This window comes from Phaethon lepturus, unplaced genomic scaffold (assembly GCF_000687285.1).
Source record: "Phaethon lepturus isolate BGI_N335 unplaced genomic scaffold, ASM68728v1 scaffold34465, whole genome shotgun sequence".
NCBI lineage: Eukaryota > Metazoa > Chordata > Aves > Phaethontiformes > Phaethontidae > Phaethon > Phaethon lepturus.
The window spans coordinates 1-14,116 of record NW_010543182.1 but is presented as its reverse complement, the minus strand read 5'-3'; the positions used below and the strand labels follow the sequence as shown (position 1 = coordinate 14,116).

The 14,116-nt window shown below is 48.8% G+C and overlaps 1 protein-coding gene across 1 annotated transcript in view; it reads right to left on the bottom strand.

Moving 5' to 3' along the window:
* The window catches only part of RGS9 (regulator of G-protein signaling 9), a 28,712-nt gene extending 14,603 nt beyond the window's left edge, over nucleotides 1-14,109 (bottom strand). The window contains exons 1-8 of the mRNA XM_010288277.1: nucleotides 14,048-14,109; nucleotides 7,468-7,564; nucleotides 4,713-4,763; nucleotides 4,435-4,541; nucleotides 3,608-3,659; nucleotides 2,510-2,568; nucleotides 2,038-2,114; nucleotides 168-249 (exon numbers count right to left, since the gene is read on the bottom strand). Of these exons, the coding sequence (XP_010286579.1) occupies nucleotides 168-249; nucleotides 2,038-2,114; nucleotides 2,510-2,568; nucleotides 3,608-3,659; nucleotides 4,435-4,541; nucleotides 4,713-4,763; nucleotides 7,468-7,564; nucleotides 14,048-14,065 (543 nt within the window). The 5' untranslated portion in view covers nucleotides 14,066-14,109. The remainder of the gene's footprint in view (nucleotides 1-167; nucleotides 250-2,037; nucleotides 2,115-2,509; nucleotides 2,569-3,607; nucleotides 3,660-4,434; nucleotides 4,542-4,712; nucleotides 4,764-7,467; nucleotides 7,565-14,047) is intronic.
* Between the last annotated feature and the right edge of the window lie 7 nt (nucleotides 14,110-14,116).

The following is a 14,116-nucleotide window of genomic DNA, read 5'->3' as shown; positions in this document are numbered from 1 at the left end:
CTCAGGGCAGGCTTGGGCTGACCCCTTCCCCGAGGAGAAGCAGCGGCGTGCACAGCCCCCAGGCCATGCCCACGGCCGTGCCATCAGCCTGCCGGAGGTTGTCCCAGGTAGCTGCAGCGAGGGTACCACTGACGCACTAAAGCCACACGCCGACATCCTCTACTTACAGGAGCTCGGTTCACAAGCCAGTAGGCTCTCTCCTGGCAGTCCAGGGCGTACCTGTCTGCCTTCTTCCGCTCCTTCCCAGCTCTGCAAAGCCAAGAACAGGATTTAACTCTAACAGGGGAATTCATGAATTTTGCTCTTCTAAAACCAGTGGGATGAGAAAGGGGGCACACCTCCAGCCTCCCCTGCCCCGTGGGCCCCAGCCTGACTGCGCGATGCTCTGACACACCCTTCTGACTACGTCTTACCCCAGCTAATTCTAGACTGCAGATCATGCTGTTTACATGGCCACACATGACTTGCTTTGAGAAATCATCATCTTCCTGAGCTCAACTAGGAGCAGACACATCCTCTTTCGATTGGACACGCAGCCCTTTGGTAGAGTTTTATGCTAACAACCCGCTACTTGTGGTCAGTCCTGCTGCCTAATGTTTATCCATCTCCAATGTCCCGGGCAGTATCTGAGGACTGCCACACAGAGATACATCCCGGACATGTTTCATCCCCATCTCACAGTAAAGGGGGGCATTTCTCACAGAAATTATTTGGAAGTGGGGCCAAGCAGTGTTCCCAGACACTAAAACCCAAATCACCTCTATTATTAAATAGAAGAAGCACCAGCATGGTTTGGGATTGGACCAAATAATTCTTTCCCAGACAAGTCTTGGGCACAATCTGGGACTTCGCATGGGCAAGGAAGCATTCCCAAAAGGCTGTTTGCATGTGGCCACCCGGCTGTGGTTAATAGGGTGGATGCGGGCTGTTCTGCACCAGTCTGTCCCAGCATCATCATCAAACAGCCTCAGACGTGTTTAATCAACTAGTTCAGACACAGTTTTGGTATCTAACTGTAAAACTGCATTTGGCATCTCTTAGCCCAATTCTGACCTCAATTTACAAGAACAACAATCTCGTGTTTAATGAGACAGTTATCTGATGAGCTGTATTCTGACGACTTGGCTACCATCCCAGTCAAGACAGAAATGCTGCTGAGCAGCAGAGGCAGTGCCTGCCATGCTGGGTGGTAAAAAAAGGTAAAAGGAATCCAAAGAAGTAGTAAAGATCCTATCTGCAAAGGAGTAATCCCATCTCACGCTCACTAACTTTCCTGGGAATTTGAAGGATTCAGCTCCTCAAATCAAGTCAATTTGGCTGAGTGCCTAAGTATGCACTTCAGAGTTTTCTCCAGAAGTCCCTGCTGGGAACATTTACTGATTCTTCATTCACACCATTCAGTTCAGCTGTGAGACATGTGCAAGCACTAATTGAATCAGACCAATAACAGGTCCTAAGTCCAGTGGCCTGATCCATAAATGCTCATGGACAGCCCTGATCTAAAAGAAGCCATCTCTAATGTGGGTTTGCACACTGAACCATCAAACCTCGGCTTCTTCATGGAGTCACATCAGGTGCAAAATCTAAACCTCTCCTTGCACACTTACGCATGTGCAAAAACCATCTGCAAAGAGGCATGTGCATGTGTGGGCAGGAAAGGCACGCACCCCTGCCCGTGCTCTCGCTCTTACAAACCACACCGATTCCACGCCTTTGGTGGACAAATGCCAGGCAGGGAGAGAAATGCAGGTGCAGTGGGCGAGGGTGAGGCTTTGCAAGCGGGTGTCCAGTCATTTGGAAACGGCTGAAATCCTTCACACACAAAGTGTGAAGTGAACAGTTTCCTTGCTAAGTGGAGAAACCCCCAGCTGATAGGAAAGGCAGGTTTGTTTCACAATCTTGAGGGGCACTTGCAAGTTCTCTCAAAGCTGCACTTCATGTTTCTAAACTGCAATTTAATTGTGTACCAAGACAGTGAAGCTCTGCCTCCTCATACCCTCCCCAATGATGCAAGTAGGGGAACACAGGTCAACTCACTTATACTGCTCTTTGGCCTGCATAATAACAAAATCCCACTTGTAGTTTATTTTTTGGTTGAGCATGTTGTAATGTTCCTGGAATAAAAATAAAATAGCAGTTAGTGTGAAAATTCTGGACAAGGCATTCCCATGCCAGGGTTTTCTTGACTCTGCATAGCTCAACTAGGCCAGGCTGGCAACCAAGCCAAGAAATCTGGATTGTTCTGAACATAATGACATGAATTGCAACAGTTCAAAAATATCACTGCAAGGAGAGCAATTACCCCCTGCTAGAATTATCATTGACTTCAGAATATTTTCCTGTACTGGACACTTTTTCACTTCCAGAATTTTGGCTTTTGACACTGCTGGAGTAACACCTCATGCAATTGAAGAGGTGATTTTTTGCCATACTCAATTCATCAGCAACAGAGGACTAAAGCTATAGCAAACGAGGCGCTTGCAATGGAACAAGTACAACATCTCCTTACCTTTTCATATTCTTCTAAAATCCCTTTCCTCTTAATGTTCTTCTTTGCTAGGTAAATTGCTGTGGAAGGAGAAGCAAATAAGCAGTTTGTTCTTAGACCAAACAATTCCAATTAAAAATTTACCCACATGACAAACACAGGAATCTTTGCCTATTACAATATCTTCCCAGGCATGAGCTCCAAGTTCACAAAAGCTCATGGAAGAAAAATGAACTTGGTGCTTTCCCTTTGTCACTGATGCTTCATGAGCCAGTGCCCAGACTGGGAGCAGCCACGCAGAACGGGTGGCGTATGCCTTCTTGCCAGCAGTCACTCCTCCTTCGGGAATTCAGCCAGGGTTTCACAGGGCAAAGGACACTGGACCAAATCTTTAAGATGTTGAGATTCTTCAGAGTTTGACCTCCAAGTTTTCCAAACACAGGCCAGTGTTTTGTTATAAGTTCCAATCATTCCAATCTAAAATGGGCTTTTTTATTTCCCCAGAAGATCTACAACATAACATAGATAAAAGCCACAGAGGACAATCTTGGCATAAACAAACCAGTCTGTGAACTGCACAGCCCACAGGAGCAAACCAAGCTGATCAACCCAGGTTTCATGACCAGCCCTATAATAAAAAGCATTACAAAGGCAACAAAAAATTTACATGGAAAGAGCCATCAGGAGATACTGGGAGCCACTGCATTACGTAAAGAACGAACTCTCTCCGAATGAAGGGCTTGATCCAAATCTACAGAAAGGCAGTCTTGGGCTCACATCCAGGAATACACTTAGCTATTCAGGGACCTTGTGCTGGAAGTCTTCCCTACCTAGCAGAATATTTCAGACGTGTTCCAGTCTGATAGATCTTAGTGGAACGTAAGAGAAGCTTAACCACTTCCTCTCATCAAGGCCACCATAAGGCAGTCACATCCAGAGCGTTCCCTCAGTTCAGCATTACTGAGAATTAGTCACAAAATAGTATGAAAGAAAATGCAAGGGCTGGTCATCACATGTGGACACAGCACAAAGACGAAGAGCAAACACGGCACAGGACTGCGTGCACAAACACATGGGCTCGCACTACACCTCCTAAACATGCACAACACTATCATTTACCATAGTCTGTGTCATCAGCAGGCCAGCTCTGCACGGGCCAGAAATACGGGGTCTGCAGAAAAACAAGCCTTTCATTAGAGCACAGTAGCCTTGCACTCATGCCCAGAGGTGCGCAGCACCACCCACACTGGAGGGAGAGGGGACCTCTCCTCTGCTTTAGAGCCTCAGCTCCTTAGCTGCATGTCAGCTCGCACGGCAGTGCAGGCCAGCTACAGCAGGAGAACCGAGGTCAGCAGACTGCCAATGTCAAATCCACTCCTGCTCTGCAGTCGGTTAATACGGCCAACCTCTCACTGCTGCCTGAGCACTCAGGCTGAGATGCTGGAGCCTGATATGGCACCATGTGGGAAGCGGACTCCTCATTCAAAGTACAAACAAGGATACCCTAATTTCCCATTGTAGTGGAAAGAGTCCAACCATGAACCTTGATAACATCCTGTGTATTACTGTCCTTTTTGTATATTCATTATTCAGTCTCTCCAGATCATTCTGTTGTCAACCAGCAATTCCATTTGCTACTTTAAGACCTGGAAGGGAACACACATTTGGAAGAAAGCACAGCTATTTTGAAGCTGAACAAGTACACTACTTTAGTTGAAGGAAGCATCACAGTTTGCCTGTAAACTGTAATCTGACACCCCAAACTGGGGGAACTGGCCTGTGGCTTCTCTGTGAATCCCTTCCTCCTTCCTCCTGCACACTGAATGATTAGCTCGGCTACACGGCATGGCCTCATGACTACAGCTCCCGGGGAATTGCCCCAGCTGCCTGTTTTTAAAGCTAATGCTGAACTCCCTCTCAATGGCTTTAGACAAGGTGCAACTCACTTGAAACCTGTACAGGCTGCCGTCTGTCTTAAGGGTGAGGTTCTTCGGCTCCTGAAGAGGGTAGATGTACCCATATTTGACAAACAGGTCCCCCAGGTGGAGAGCCTCTGAAAACAGAGAAGGCAGATGTTTTGATTGCACAGAAACACTCCACTGGAATTTAAAAGTGAGCTGCTACTCAGGAAGAGAAGAATTCATGTGAGAGGTTTTGTCTATGGAGACCTTAAAGTTTTACAACTGAAAGCTGAAAAAGCCTCAGTTTTTACATTTCTACCCACCTTCCTCAGTGATCTGCAAGCGTTGGAGAATCCACTGCCAAATATCATTACCTGTAAAGCAAAGAAAATGTCAGGTGCTTGAAACTGGGAGTGTGCCAAAATCCATGGGCCACAACAAGACCTCTCCAGTCCTCACCCCTCACTGTGCTCCGATCCCACCAAATGCACAGACCCCTTCTTGCACACATGCTTTCAAATGCACCATGCAAGAGAAGCAGAGATAAGAGGCATTGCCGGTCTCTCACTGGCCATGCTGTCATTCAGGCTTTCTTCTAACCAAGCAGGCATCTGTCTATGCGAGAGGGAGCCTGAGGCAGGCAGTGACCTCAGGATGGCCCAGAGCGAGCGTGCAAAAGCACACGTGGCCTGAGCAACACTTAAAACTCTCATCATTGGCTTAGGAAGGACTTAAGCAAATGCAACAGCTTCCACGACCAGTGGCGGTGAAGCGCCCCTTGTTTTGCACCGTCTTGTGTTGAAAGATTCACTGCAAAGTACCTCCAGATTCGCAGAGCACAGTCCTGTCTCAGTTTTAGTAAGAGACCAGTGACTGGTCCTCTCGAGTCCTTTAAGACACGCGACTTTCAGTGCAGAAAGGATGTCCAAGTCTCAGATCCAAGTTGTAGCAGTCACAGGATATATCAAAGGGAAACAAGATTTCTGCATTCACAAACACTCCATCTCTCCCATTCTTTTTGATGCAGTGTGGTCAGTCATGCCCATAGTCAGCATAAACCTCCAGCAGTTTTAGTTGTATGTTCTGGGGGGCAAATATCATGAACCTCCTTCCATTTAAACAGGGAAAAAATACACTCATTCCCTGATCAATTATTGGTTTTTTCCTCCAAATGTCCCCTAGGATTGCAAATTGAGGTGTTGACCTTTCTTGACATTGCAGTCATGACTTAACTTTCTAATACGGGCTCAGAGCTCTTATCCTACCGCCTGCTTCCTGAAATAGATGAAATTAAAGGATTATTTCATCACTCTTTTCTAGCCAGCTCTCTCTGTAAGCATTTTCCCCCCAAAGGTACACATTTAACATGGAGGTAGGTGTGTTTGCCTCTTCTGTCATAAGCCACGTTACTGACACTGAATTTAACTAGTTAGCTTCCTGCACATGAAGATCCAAGGTCTCCTCAGTGGATCTGTGTCCACTGCTCTAATGTCTTCACCATTCCCTCACTAAACATGAATCAGTCTCTTTTGCAACACGCAGAAGCCAATCAGTATATATGCAACTTGCGCAGCACTAAAAATATCATAGTTTAGAGAGCGATGACTGCCACGCAAGGAGACTGTAACTCCCTTGCCTATCAGAAGTTGACTAGAATTTATGACTTATGCAAGAGGGAACTTGTAGCAATTCTGGTTAAGGAACCAGAATAAAGCAGAGAGCACGCAAAAAGGATGAGCGCCAATGGGCATCTTCCCTCCATGTTATCTAGCCATGGACTTTTAGGAAGTGGTATTTTACACTGGTCAGACATCAAGAGAAGTACTTGTTCCCCCTGCACTTAATCTAGGTGGCACGTCATCTTCAGTACAGAGGAACTGTTTCTGCAGCGCTGCCTTAACTAGTCACTAACAGCTAGGGGAGGCAAGGCCAGCTCCTTTTGCAGATGCAAAGCTCTCCACCAAATTCAGCTGCGTAATAGCTATGTAAGCCAGGTTTGTACTGTAATGCATGGAGGGTGCTGCCGAGAACAAGCTTCAGATGTTGTCCAAGTTCTCCTTACCCTTTCGCTGACTGACTATACCCATGGGCAAGAGACTTCATCTCAGTGCCTCTGCTTCCTCATTTAAAAAAAAAAAAAAAAAATTGGGGCAAACAACACACAGAGCCTACTGGGCTTTGTAAATACAGTGGGGAAAAATTAATCTGTTTGGCTAAGTTGTCTCCCAAGTTGCCTGGAGCAAGCTCACTGGTTTCAGTGGGAGTTTTTGTTCTGGATTTCAAAGTGCTGCAGAAAGACCAAGGCAGGACGAGGAAACTTTGGTACAGTATGTGTGAATATTTATAGCAGAGGATGCCTCACAAGAGCTTTTTTGGAGGCTTGGAGAACAGGGAAGCAGAGGTACCGATAGTGCCTGTGAAAGGAGCTAGTAGGCACAAAGGGACTGCGGTAAGAGCTGTCTGTAACGCCATACATGACACAGCACAGCTCCCCGTCTGTTGTTTCTTCAGCCTGCTTGAAGAAGGAAAAGCTGTCATTTAAAGGCAGAGGAGCAGGTTGAATATTTTGTTCTTTTCCTGCGTACCGAAGAGAAAATGATTATTAGCAGAAAACATTAAAAGGGAGACTAATTGTTTATTGCTTATTTCTGAAGTACCATCTTTTAGTCTGACTGCAGGCTGCCTATTTTAATCAGATTTTAATATTTATCTTTATTTGTGGTCCAGCCTCACTGGTAACATGACAGGTCTGGAGGCTGAAGCACCTACTCACCTCTGTACTAAGAGAGGTCACTTGAGTTAAACTCACATGAGAGCTAAAAGCTCTCAATCTTGACTATCAATGACTATCAATCGTTAGGTCTCTGATTCAAAGAGCTAGGAGTGAAATGAGACACAAGTGAGAATAAGATCAAGGGAGCAGGTACGTCTCGAAGGATGTACAGCAAATGTTTCTTGGGAACATGGGCTTCAGTATGCAGTGAGGCAGTGCTAAGCCTGGGGTGGCCATGGGGTCCACACACAGCTTTTCTTCAATGAACTGCCTGGGCTCGGTCTCTTCCCCAGCAAAGCTCTTACCTGTCACAGCGTGTGGGATGTTCGTGATCATCACCCTCTGCATCTGCGTCTTGACACCCGTGTCTGGATTCTGCATCTCCATCATAAGTGCTTCGATCTGCAAAGCATGTCGGGGCTGGGATGTATTACAGGAGCGAACAGGAGGGACCACCGTGGCTCTGGGCAGCATCCCAGAGGGGTGTGCAGGGGAGTGCCACAGGAACGGAAGCAATGGCCACAGTCCTCTCCGAACCCACCCTTGCCATTAGAGATGCCACCTCCAAACCATGTCAGCTCACAGTGACTCGCAGCGTCACTCCCTCCTACAGAAGGCACACACAGAGCCGGGGATAGCAGACAAGGGACAGGATGTAACCACTCCATGAGAGCTGAGATAAAAACCAAAAAACCTCTGCTACCCATAAATGTTCTTCTCTGGCTCAGTGGGCTATTTGCTGGGGCAGTAAGAAAGAAAAAAGGGGAGGAAATAAAATCTGTCCTTCTATTGCACAAATACACCAGCTATGCACAGACTTGTAGATATTGCACCACACACCAAGAAAATAAGCAGTATTTCGGCTGGAGGCCAAACAGCAAAGGTTCTGTTTGTGGTCTGCAGATAATAACCAGACAGGACTTTAGAAGAGCAACAGGAAAAGCACACCGCTTTCCTCCAGGGCTGAGCAAAAAGCTTAAACCCAGGGAAGATGAGAACAGCCCATCCTTTGAGAAAGCACAGCCACCAGCCGAGCCAAAGTTTGAAAAGCTGGCCAAGGACCAATTACAGCAGGGACCAGAATTTACATGTGGGAAAGCAGACTGCAAACACAGAAACAGAGCCCAGCTCATAGGAAGGAAGGAAGCATACAGAGGACTCTCCGGCCGCTCCAGTGGACGGCTGCAGCCACCCACCTGGGGTCTTAGCCCCATCTGTGAGCAGTGAAGCCCAGTCCCTCCGGGGATGAGGCAGAGACGCCATCCAGAGCAGCTCACCCTCCTATCTGGCAGCTACTCCTGCCTTTGATTCTTGAGGGATGTTGATGACTCGTTTTTAATCGGATGATATTACAGAGGATGAGTCTCACCCTTAGGGCCAGACTTTTATTTCTGGTTCCCAATTATCTTTTATTTTTTTAAAAGATGGAGATTTTCAAAGGTATTTTCCTCCTTTTATATTTGACTTCCTATTAGCACCATCCTAAAAGCACAAGAGCCTCCTGCTTGCACTAGGGATCCTCTGCTCAGACGGGTGGAATTGGGGCATGTTCCTCATCTCCTCCTTCTAGATTATCTGAGTGCCGTGAGAGCATTGGCTTTGTGAAAGATGCTCTCCTTTTTGTCTTCTGCTTCCAGAGATACTAAATCAAAACTGGTCCAACAGGACCAATTTTGTCTCTCCACACATTCATTTTGGGCGAGGCTGTAGCTTTTTAACTAGGATTAGAGGATTTAACAAGCGTGACTTGATGACACTCATGCATAACGGAGGGTATTGTCTTCACAGGCACCACAGTGACTTCGGTCCCAAGTCTTGCCAAGTTCAGTGAGGATTTAAGCCTGTAGTGACAGGATGCACTCTGGGCTTGACAGTAAAAATGGATTTTCAACTCTTTTTAAAGCCAATGTCAAATTAATACTAAAATGGAGAAGATTGGTAAAATTTCACACAAATATTTGTATAAATACTTACACAAAATATTTTAATATAGCAAAGCCAGACCCAAAGCGATGGAATATGAAGACTTTTTTAGACTTTTTAACTGAACCCCCAATTTTGGCCTCAGCAAGTTCAAGGTTGGGCATGAAGAGATTCCCATGTAGCTGTGCAAGACGAGGCAAGGCAGGATAGCCAGCAGACAGGGCACCAATTCAGGAAACTCAGATTCTGTTCCCTTTAAGCAAACACGGGTATCTTGGAGAAGTCACTTACTCTCTCCATAACTGCATATCTGCCCTGCAGACATCACTTCTTCAGCACACAGGGATGCTGGTGGTAAACATGGCACTGCTCATCGCCACCGTACTGCAGTGCTGTGACCACCGGGCAGGTCCCACTGGCTTGAGCAGGGCTTGCTCCCTGCAAGTGGTACAGCACACCCTGCCCCAGCACGGGGCTGCCGTTCGCTCCCCGGGGGGCTTGAGAGATGGGTCTTTACCAGCGGAGCACGAGGCATTGGCTCAGAAACCCAGACAGCCTCCCAGCACAGCATGTTCCCTCTCTTCAACCGGCAAAGAGCTCCAGACTCTTGTCGCATTCATACCCCGCCAGGCTCCCTCTCATCATTGGGGAAATCATATACATTAAAAAGAAACAAGTGAGATGAGCCAGGGAGCTGCTGTTGGGGGGGTGCCTGCTGCTCTGGCTGCAAACCATGCACTTTGCTGATCAAAACTCAGCCTGTCTCTTCCTTTTCTCCTAAAGGAACACTCTGCTGATGACAGGTTGCTGGCTATTAGGGGCTGCTATCAGCACCAGCCTGCCAGCCGGAGGCCAGGAGAGCTGGATAAAATACAGTGGGAACCTTTGCTTGCTTTGCTAAGGGCTCTAGCACATTTTGTTATGCTTTCAGCCAGGGAAGTGCTGTCTGGTTTGAATTTTGTAGAGCCAGAAGCCACTTCCTGACACTGGCTGATGAGTGAAGCTGTGCACTGAGGTAAATATCAGCAGGAGGACTGCTAAAGGAGTCAGGTTCTGGGGTGAGCTCACCTCCAGCACAGAGCTGCCACGAGGCACAAGCCCCACCGAGGTGTCCCTTCAGATCAACCAGAATATCTGCTCGGAGGTCACCTGACCCCGAAAGCCACAGAGGAGGCAACAGGAAAACTCTCCGTCCCCCATCTGATTCCAAGAAGTCACCAGGTTCGCGGAGTGCAAAGCAAAACTTGAACTCACAAACAGTAAGAAAAGGCATCACTGCGTTTCAGGAGCACATGGAAGCCCCAGGGAGGGTGAGGGTCCTCTCTGCACAGTGCTTACCCACAAACGATAACAATTTCCAGGCCACCCACGGCTCTGGAGAAGGAAGATGGATCCAGCACGGATGCTCTTCACGGAAGGGAGCAGTGGGGGCAGGTGACTGCTGATGGATTGCTTGGGTGAGTTACCCTGAGAGCGCTTCCTACCCTTGTTTCTCCAAGCGTTACCCTTTGGGCACCCACCAGCTCCCCAGGGTCAGGGCATCCGCACCACAGAAGCATCAGGCTCTGTGCCAAGACTCTGACAACGCAACAGCAAAAAACTCTTCCAAGGCGAGTTCAGCCCCTCTCAGCGTGAACCCAGACAGAGGCATCTTTGCTGCAGAGGTAAGAAAGACAATTTTTCCCAGCAGGCTCCAGCTCACAGCCGAGTGCCCACTCCTGGTGCTGTAATTAAACATCTGCTGCTTTCTCCATCAGGAATATTTCCCCAGTTTAGCCCCCCTCACTGCCTTGTACTGTTTGCAAAGATCATCCCTCCCTGCTCTGATTTCCAAGGTAGCAACACCGTCCTTCATTGCAACTCTGGCCTCAGAAGGCTAATTTAATTGTTTTCTAGGTCTACAACTAGCAATTGATTCTGCTTTGCACATTCACAGATGATCAGAAAGAAAAAAAAATAAAATCATTTATTAACCGCCTAAAACTTCCTGCTTTTTCTTAACTAAAGCTAAAAGGAGGAGGCCTGTTCCCACCCAGTACACAGCGATCCCACACCCAAAGGAAGTACATCTATGAATGGGATAGCAGGGCTGTATCTGGCTTTTTCCGTGTGCTCCCTTTTCACCCCAGCTGAGCCTCCTACCTAAACCCACACGGCAACCAAAACCAAACCAAAGCACAGTCCCGCCTGGCAGATCACACTGCCTCTCACCAGGGCTGCTTGGAGCATGTGGCACTCGGTGCGATGCTCCGCAGAAATGCGTCACACCAGCACCTCCCCACCTGCAATGGGGAAAGGGAGGATGGGATGAGGCTGAGCTTGGCCTAAGGCTCAGCTCCAGCCACATGCAGGGCCTCACTTAAACAGAGAGTAGGAGTCCGATGCATAGCTCCTTCCAGCAACTACGCAATTCTGACGCTCACACACCTCGAGAAGCATCCAGGCAGATGAGAGCCAGCAGCTGCTGGAGAGTCCAAGCCCAGAGAATCAAAGCCAGGCTGGAGAAGCCCCCCAGGCACGCTGTGGCCCCCAGGCCAGTCCTTCCCCAGTTGCAGAGCTGCCTCAGGAGGAGCCATCGGGGACCAGAGTAAGGAGGAGGCAGAGGAAAAAGGCGAGTGGCATCCATCAGCCCTGCCCACGAGGCATGAGTCATGGTGCAGCTCATGTAGCACAGCAAGGAAAAATACACAGCGCAGCAGCCGCTGGAGAGCACAGCCCTGCCCAGCGCTGCCTCCTGCTTTGCCGGCTGATGCCCACCTGAGGCCAGATCCCAGCTGCTGGGGCAGGCACAGGCACCAAGGGCGTGGGCTGATTCAAGCCCTCCCAGCATCTGGCCAAGCACATACAGCCAAAATGCATTTCAGAGGCTTCCTCCCCGTCCCGACAGACTTCTGTACTACTGTTCTTCCTACCAAGACAGTTAGGAGGGGAGAAAAATAGAATAAAACAACCTAACCATTAGTCATGGGTATTTCATGGACTAGCAGGAGTTGCAGGGCCTTGGAGGGGCTCTCCGATTCCCCCATGGTTCAGCCATGAAGACCAAGGTTGACAACCAGCCCAACCAGTACCCCTGTGCAGAGCAGCCTCACGGGGTACAGTGAGGCAGTACGGCACTGCCCACCGACCCCAAAGCAACCCCCTTTCTTCTCCCCTGTGCAATGGTAAAATTGCTGCGGTCACAAGCTGCCTGCTGGAGAACCAGCACATGGAGATGAATCGCAGCTGCAAAGCGCAACAGGGCCAGCAGCCTGACAGCACGGCAGGAATCCTTCCGTGCAGCTGGAGCAAACCCATGGTTGCATGTGCCAGCTGGTGGCAAAGCTCGAGCACAGACTTAAGCAATTAAGACATCTCTAGGATTTTAGCTCTTCGCAGATCTAAGCCTGCAAGGTGCTCGCTGGGTGTGTGCTAAGCATCCTCAGCTCCCACCACAGGCAACCAGTAAACGTGCTGGGTATGTCAGGGGAGCTCTGAGGATGCAGCAGTCCACATACAGACCACATTGCCGTGTAACAGCTGAGGGCTCATCCACAGCTTCCCTGCGGTCTGAAAAAAACAGATGAGGAAGGAAAGCAGAGATGAGAGTCCAAGCCTTTATCTGGCAGCTTCCTTTCCTAGTGCTAACGGGTCTTAGACTTGCAAAGCACTGTAACTCCTCAAACCCTCTCACTGCTCACAGCGTGAGAGGCGCATGCTCTGTAACTGCAGTTCACTGTATTTTAACGTATCTTCCCATCTGAGGAATTCGGAGCACTTTGCAAAGACTGCTACACTCCCACAGTGCAGCTAAAGCACAGCTGCTGGAGGTTGTTTTCTCAAAGCACACAGTTTCTCCTCTGCAACCCTCCATGCAGCTCCACACTCAGTGCAGAATTTGGCCCAGGGTATTTCCTTTGGCAGGGCTCCCCAGCCAAATTTACCTTGAAAGACACAGCACCAAAGAAAATACCTTCTTCACTTCCTCTAGTGTAAGAAGTACAGCATTTGTATTGCCAGGCTCATACCATAACACCGAATAGCCCCAAACTTCCCCCCTTTTCCCCCTGGAATGCTCCTCTGGTTGTGGGCATTGCATGAGAGCTAACTACAACTCGAACAGCAACTGGCTGGCTGTACTTGTCACTGGAAATTCAGCTAATTCCACTCAACAGGATAAGCCACAGGCAGGAGAGGTGAGCAGGAGAAAAGCCAGCTTAACACTCCGCTTTTTAAAATCTGCAGATACCAGTTATACTAAATCTGGCTACACTTTTGAATGAATGCTACAGAAAAAAACCACTGAACGCTTCACAAAATTACACATCACATCCAAAAGCGTCGGCATACATCTTCCCACTCTTTCAAATGTTTCTCATCACAAATACGCTTGTTTCTGAGAAAGTGGAAAAAAGGCAGAGTTGGTCATGATACATCTTCTGAAAGCAGACATCAGCTAGAAGCACTGGGAACGAGTGCACGGGACCGACAGTTGCCCAGAACTGAACTGGGTGGCCTAGTGCCGCATATGATGGTTTTTTCCCCTGGGAAATGACACTGTTTTGAGGGTCTTTAGGGAAAAAGATGGTAGACAGAGAAAATGTGGCAGGAGAATAACTCAGCTGAAGCTAAACCACAATAATAAACAAAATTACAGTTTTATTTCCTCAGTGACTTCAGCACACATCACCCCTTAAGTCACTCCACCTGAACACCTGAGCCAGCTGAGATCCACGGGGCTCCGCAACAGGTTGTAGCCCCCAAACCCTCGGGGTTGGGCTGCCACCCCTCGGACCCCACGACCCCAGAGGGGCCCGGAGAGACGCGGCCGGGCAGGATGCTATGAACCCAGGTCCCTCTGCCCGAAGCACCGGTCAGCGTGTCCCGGGCACCGCATCGCCCCGCCCGGACACCGCCCCGAGATGCCCGCCGGTGCTGATGCCCAGAGCAGTGCGGCTGACCCCGGCGCGGCTCAGCCCTCACCTTTTTCAGGAAGGCCATCCGCGGCCGGTGGCGCTGCCCCTGGTCGAGCCGTGTGACGGTCATGGTGCC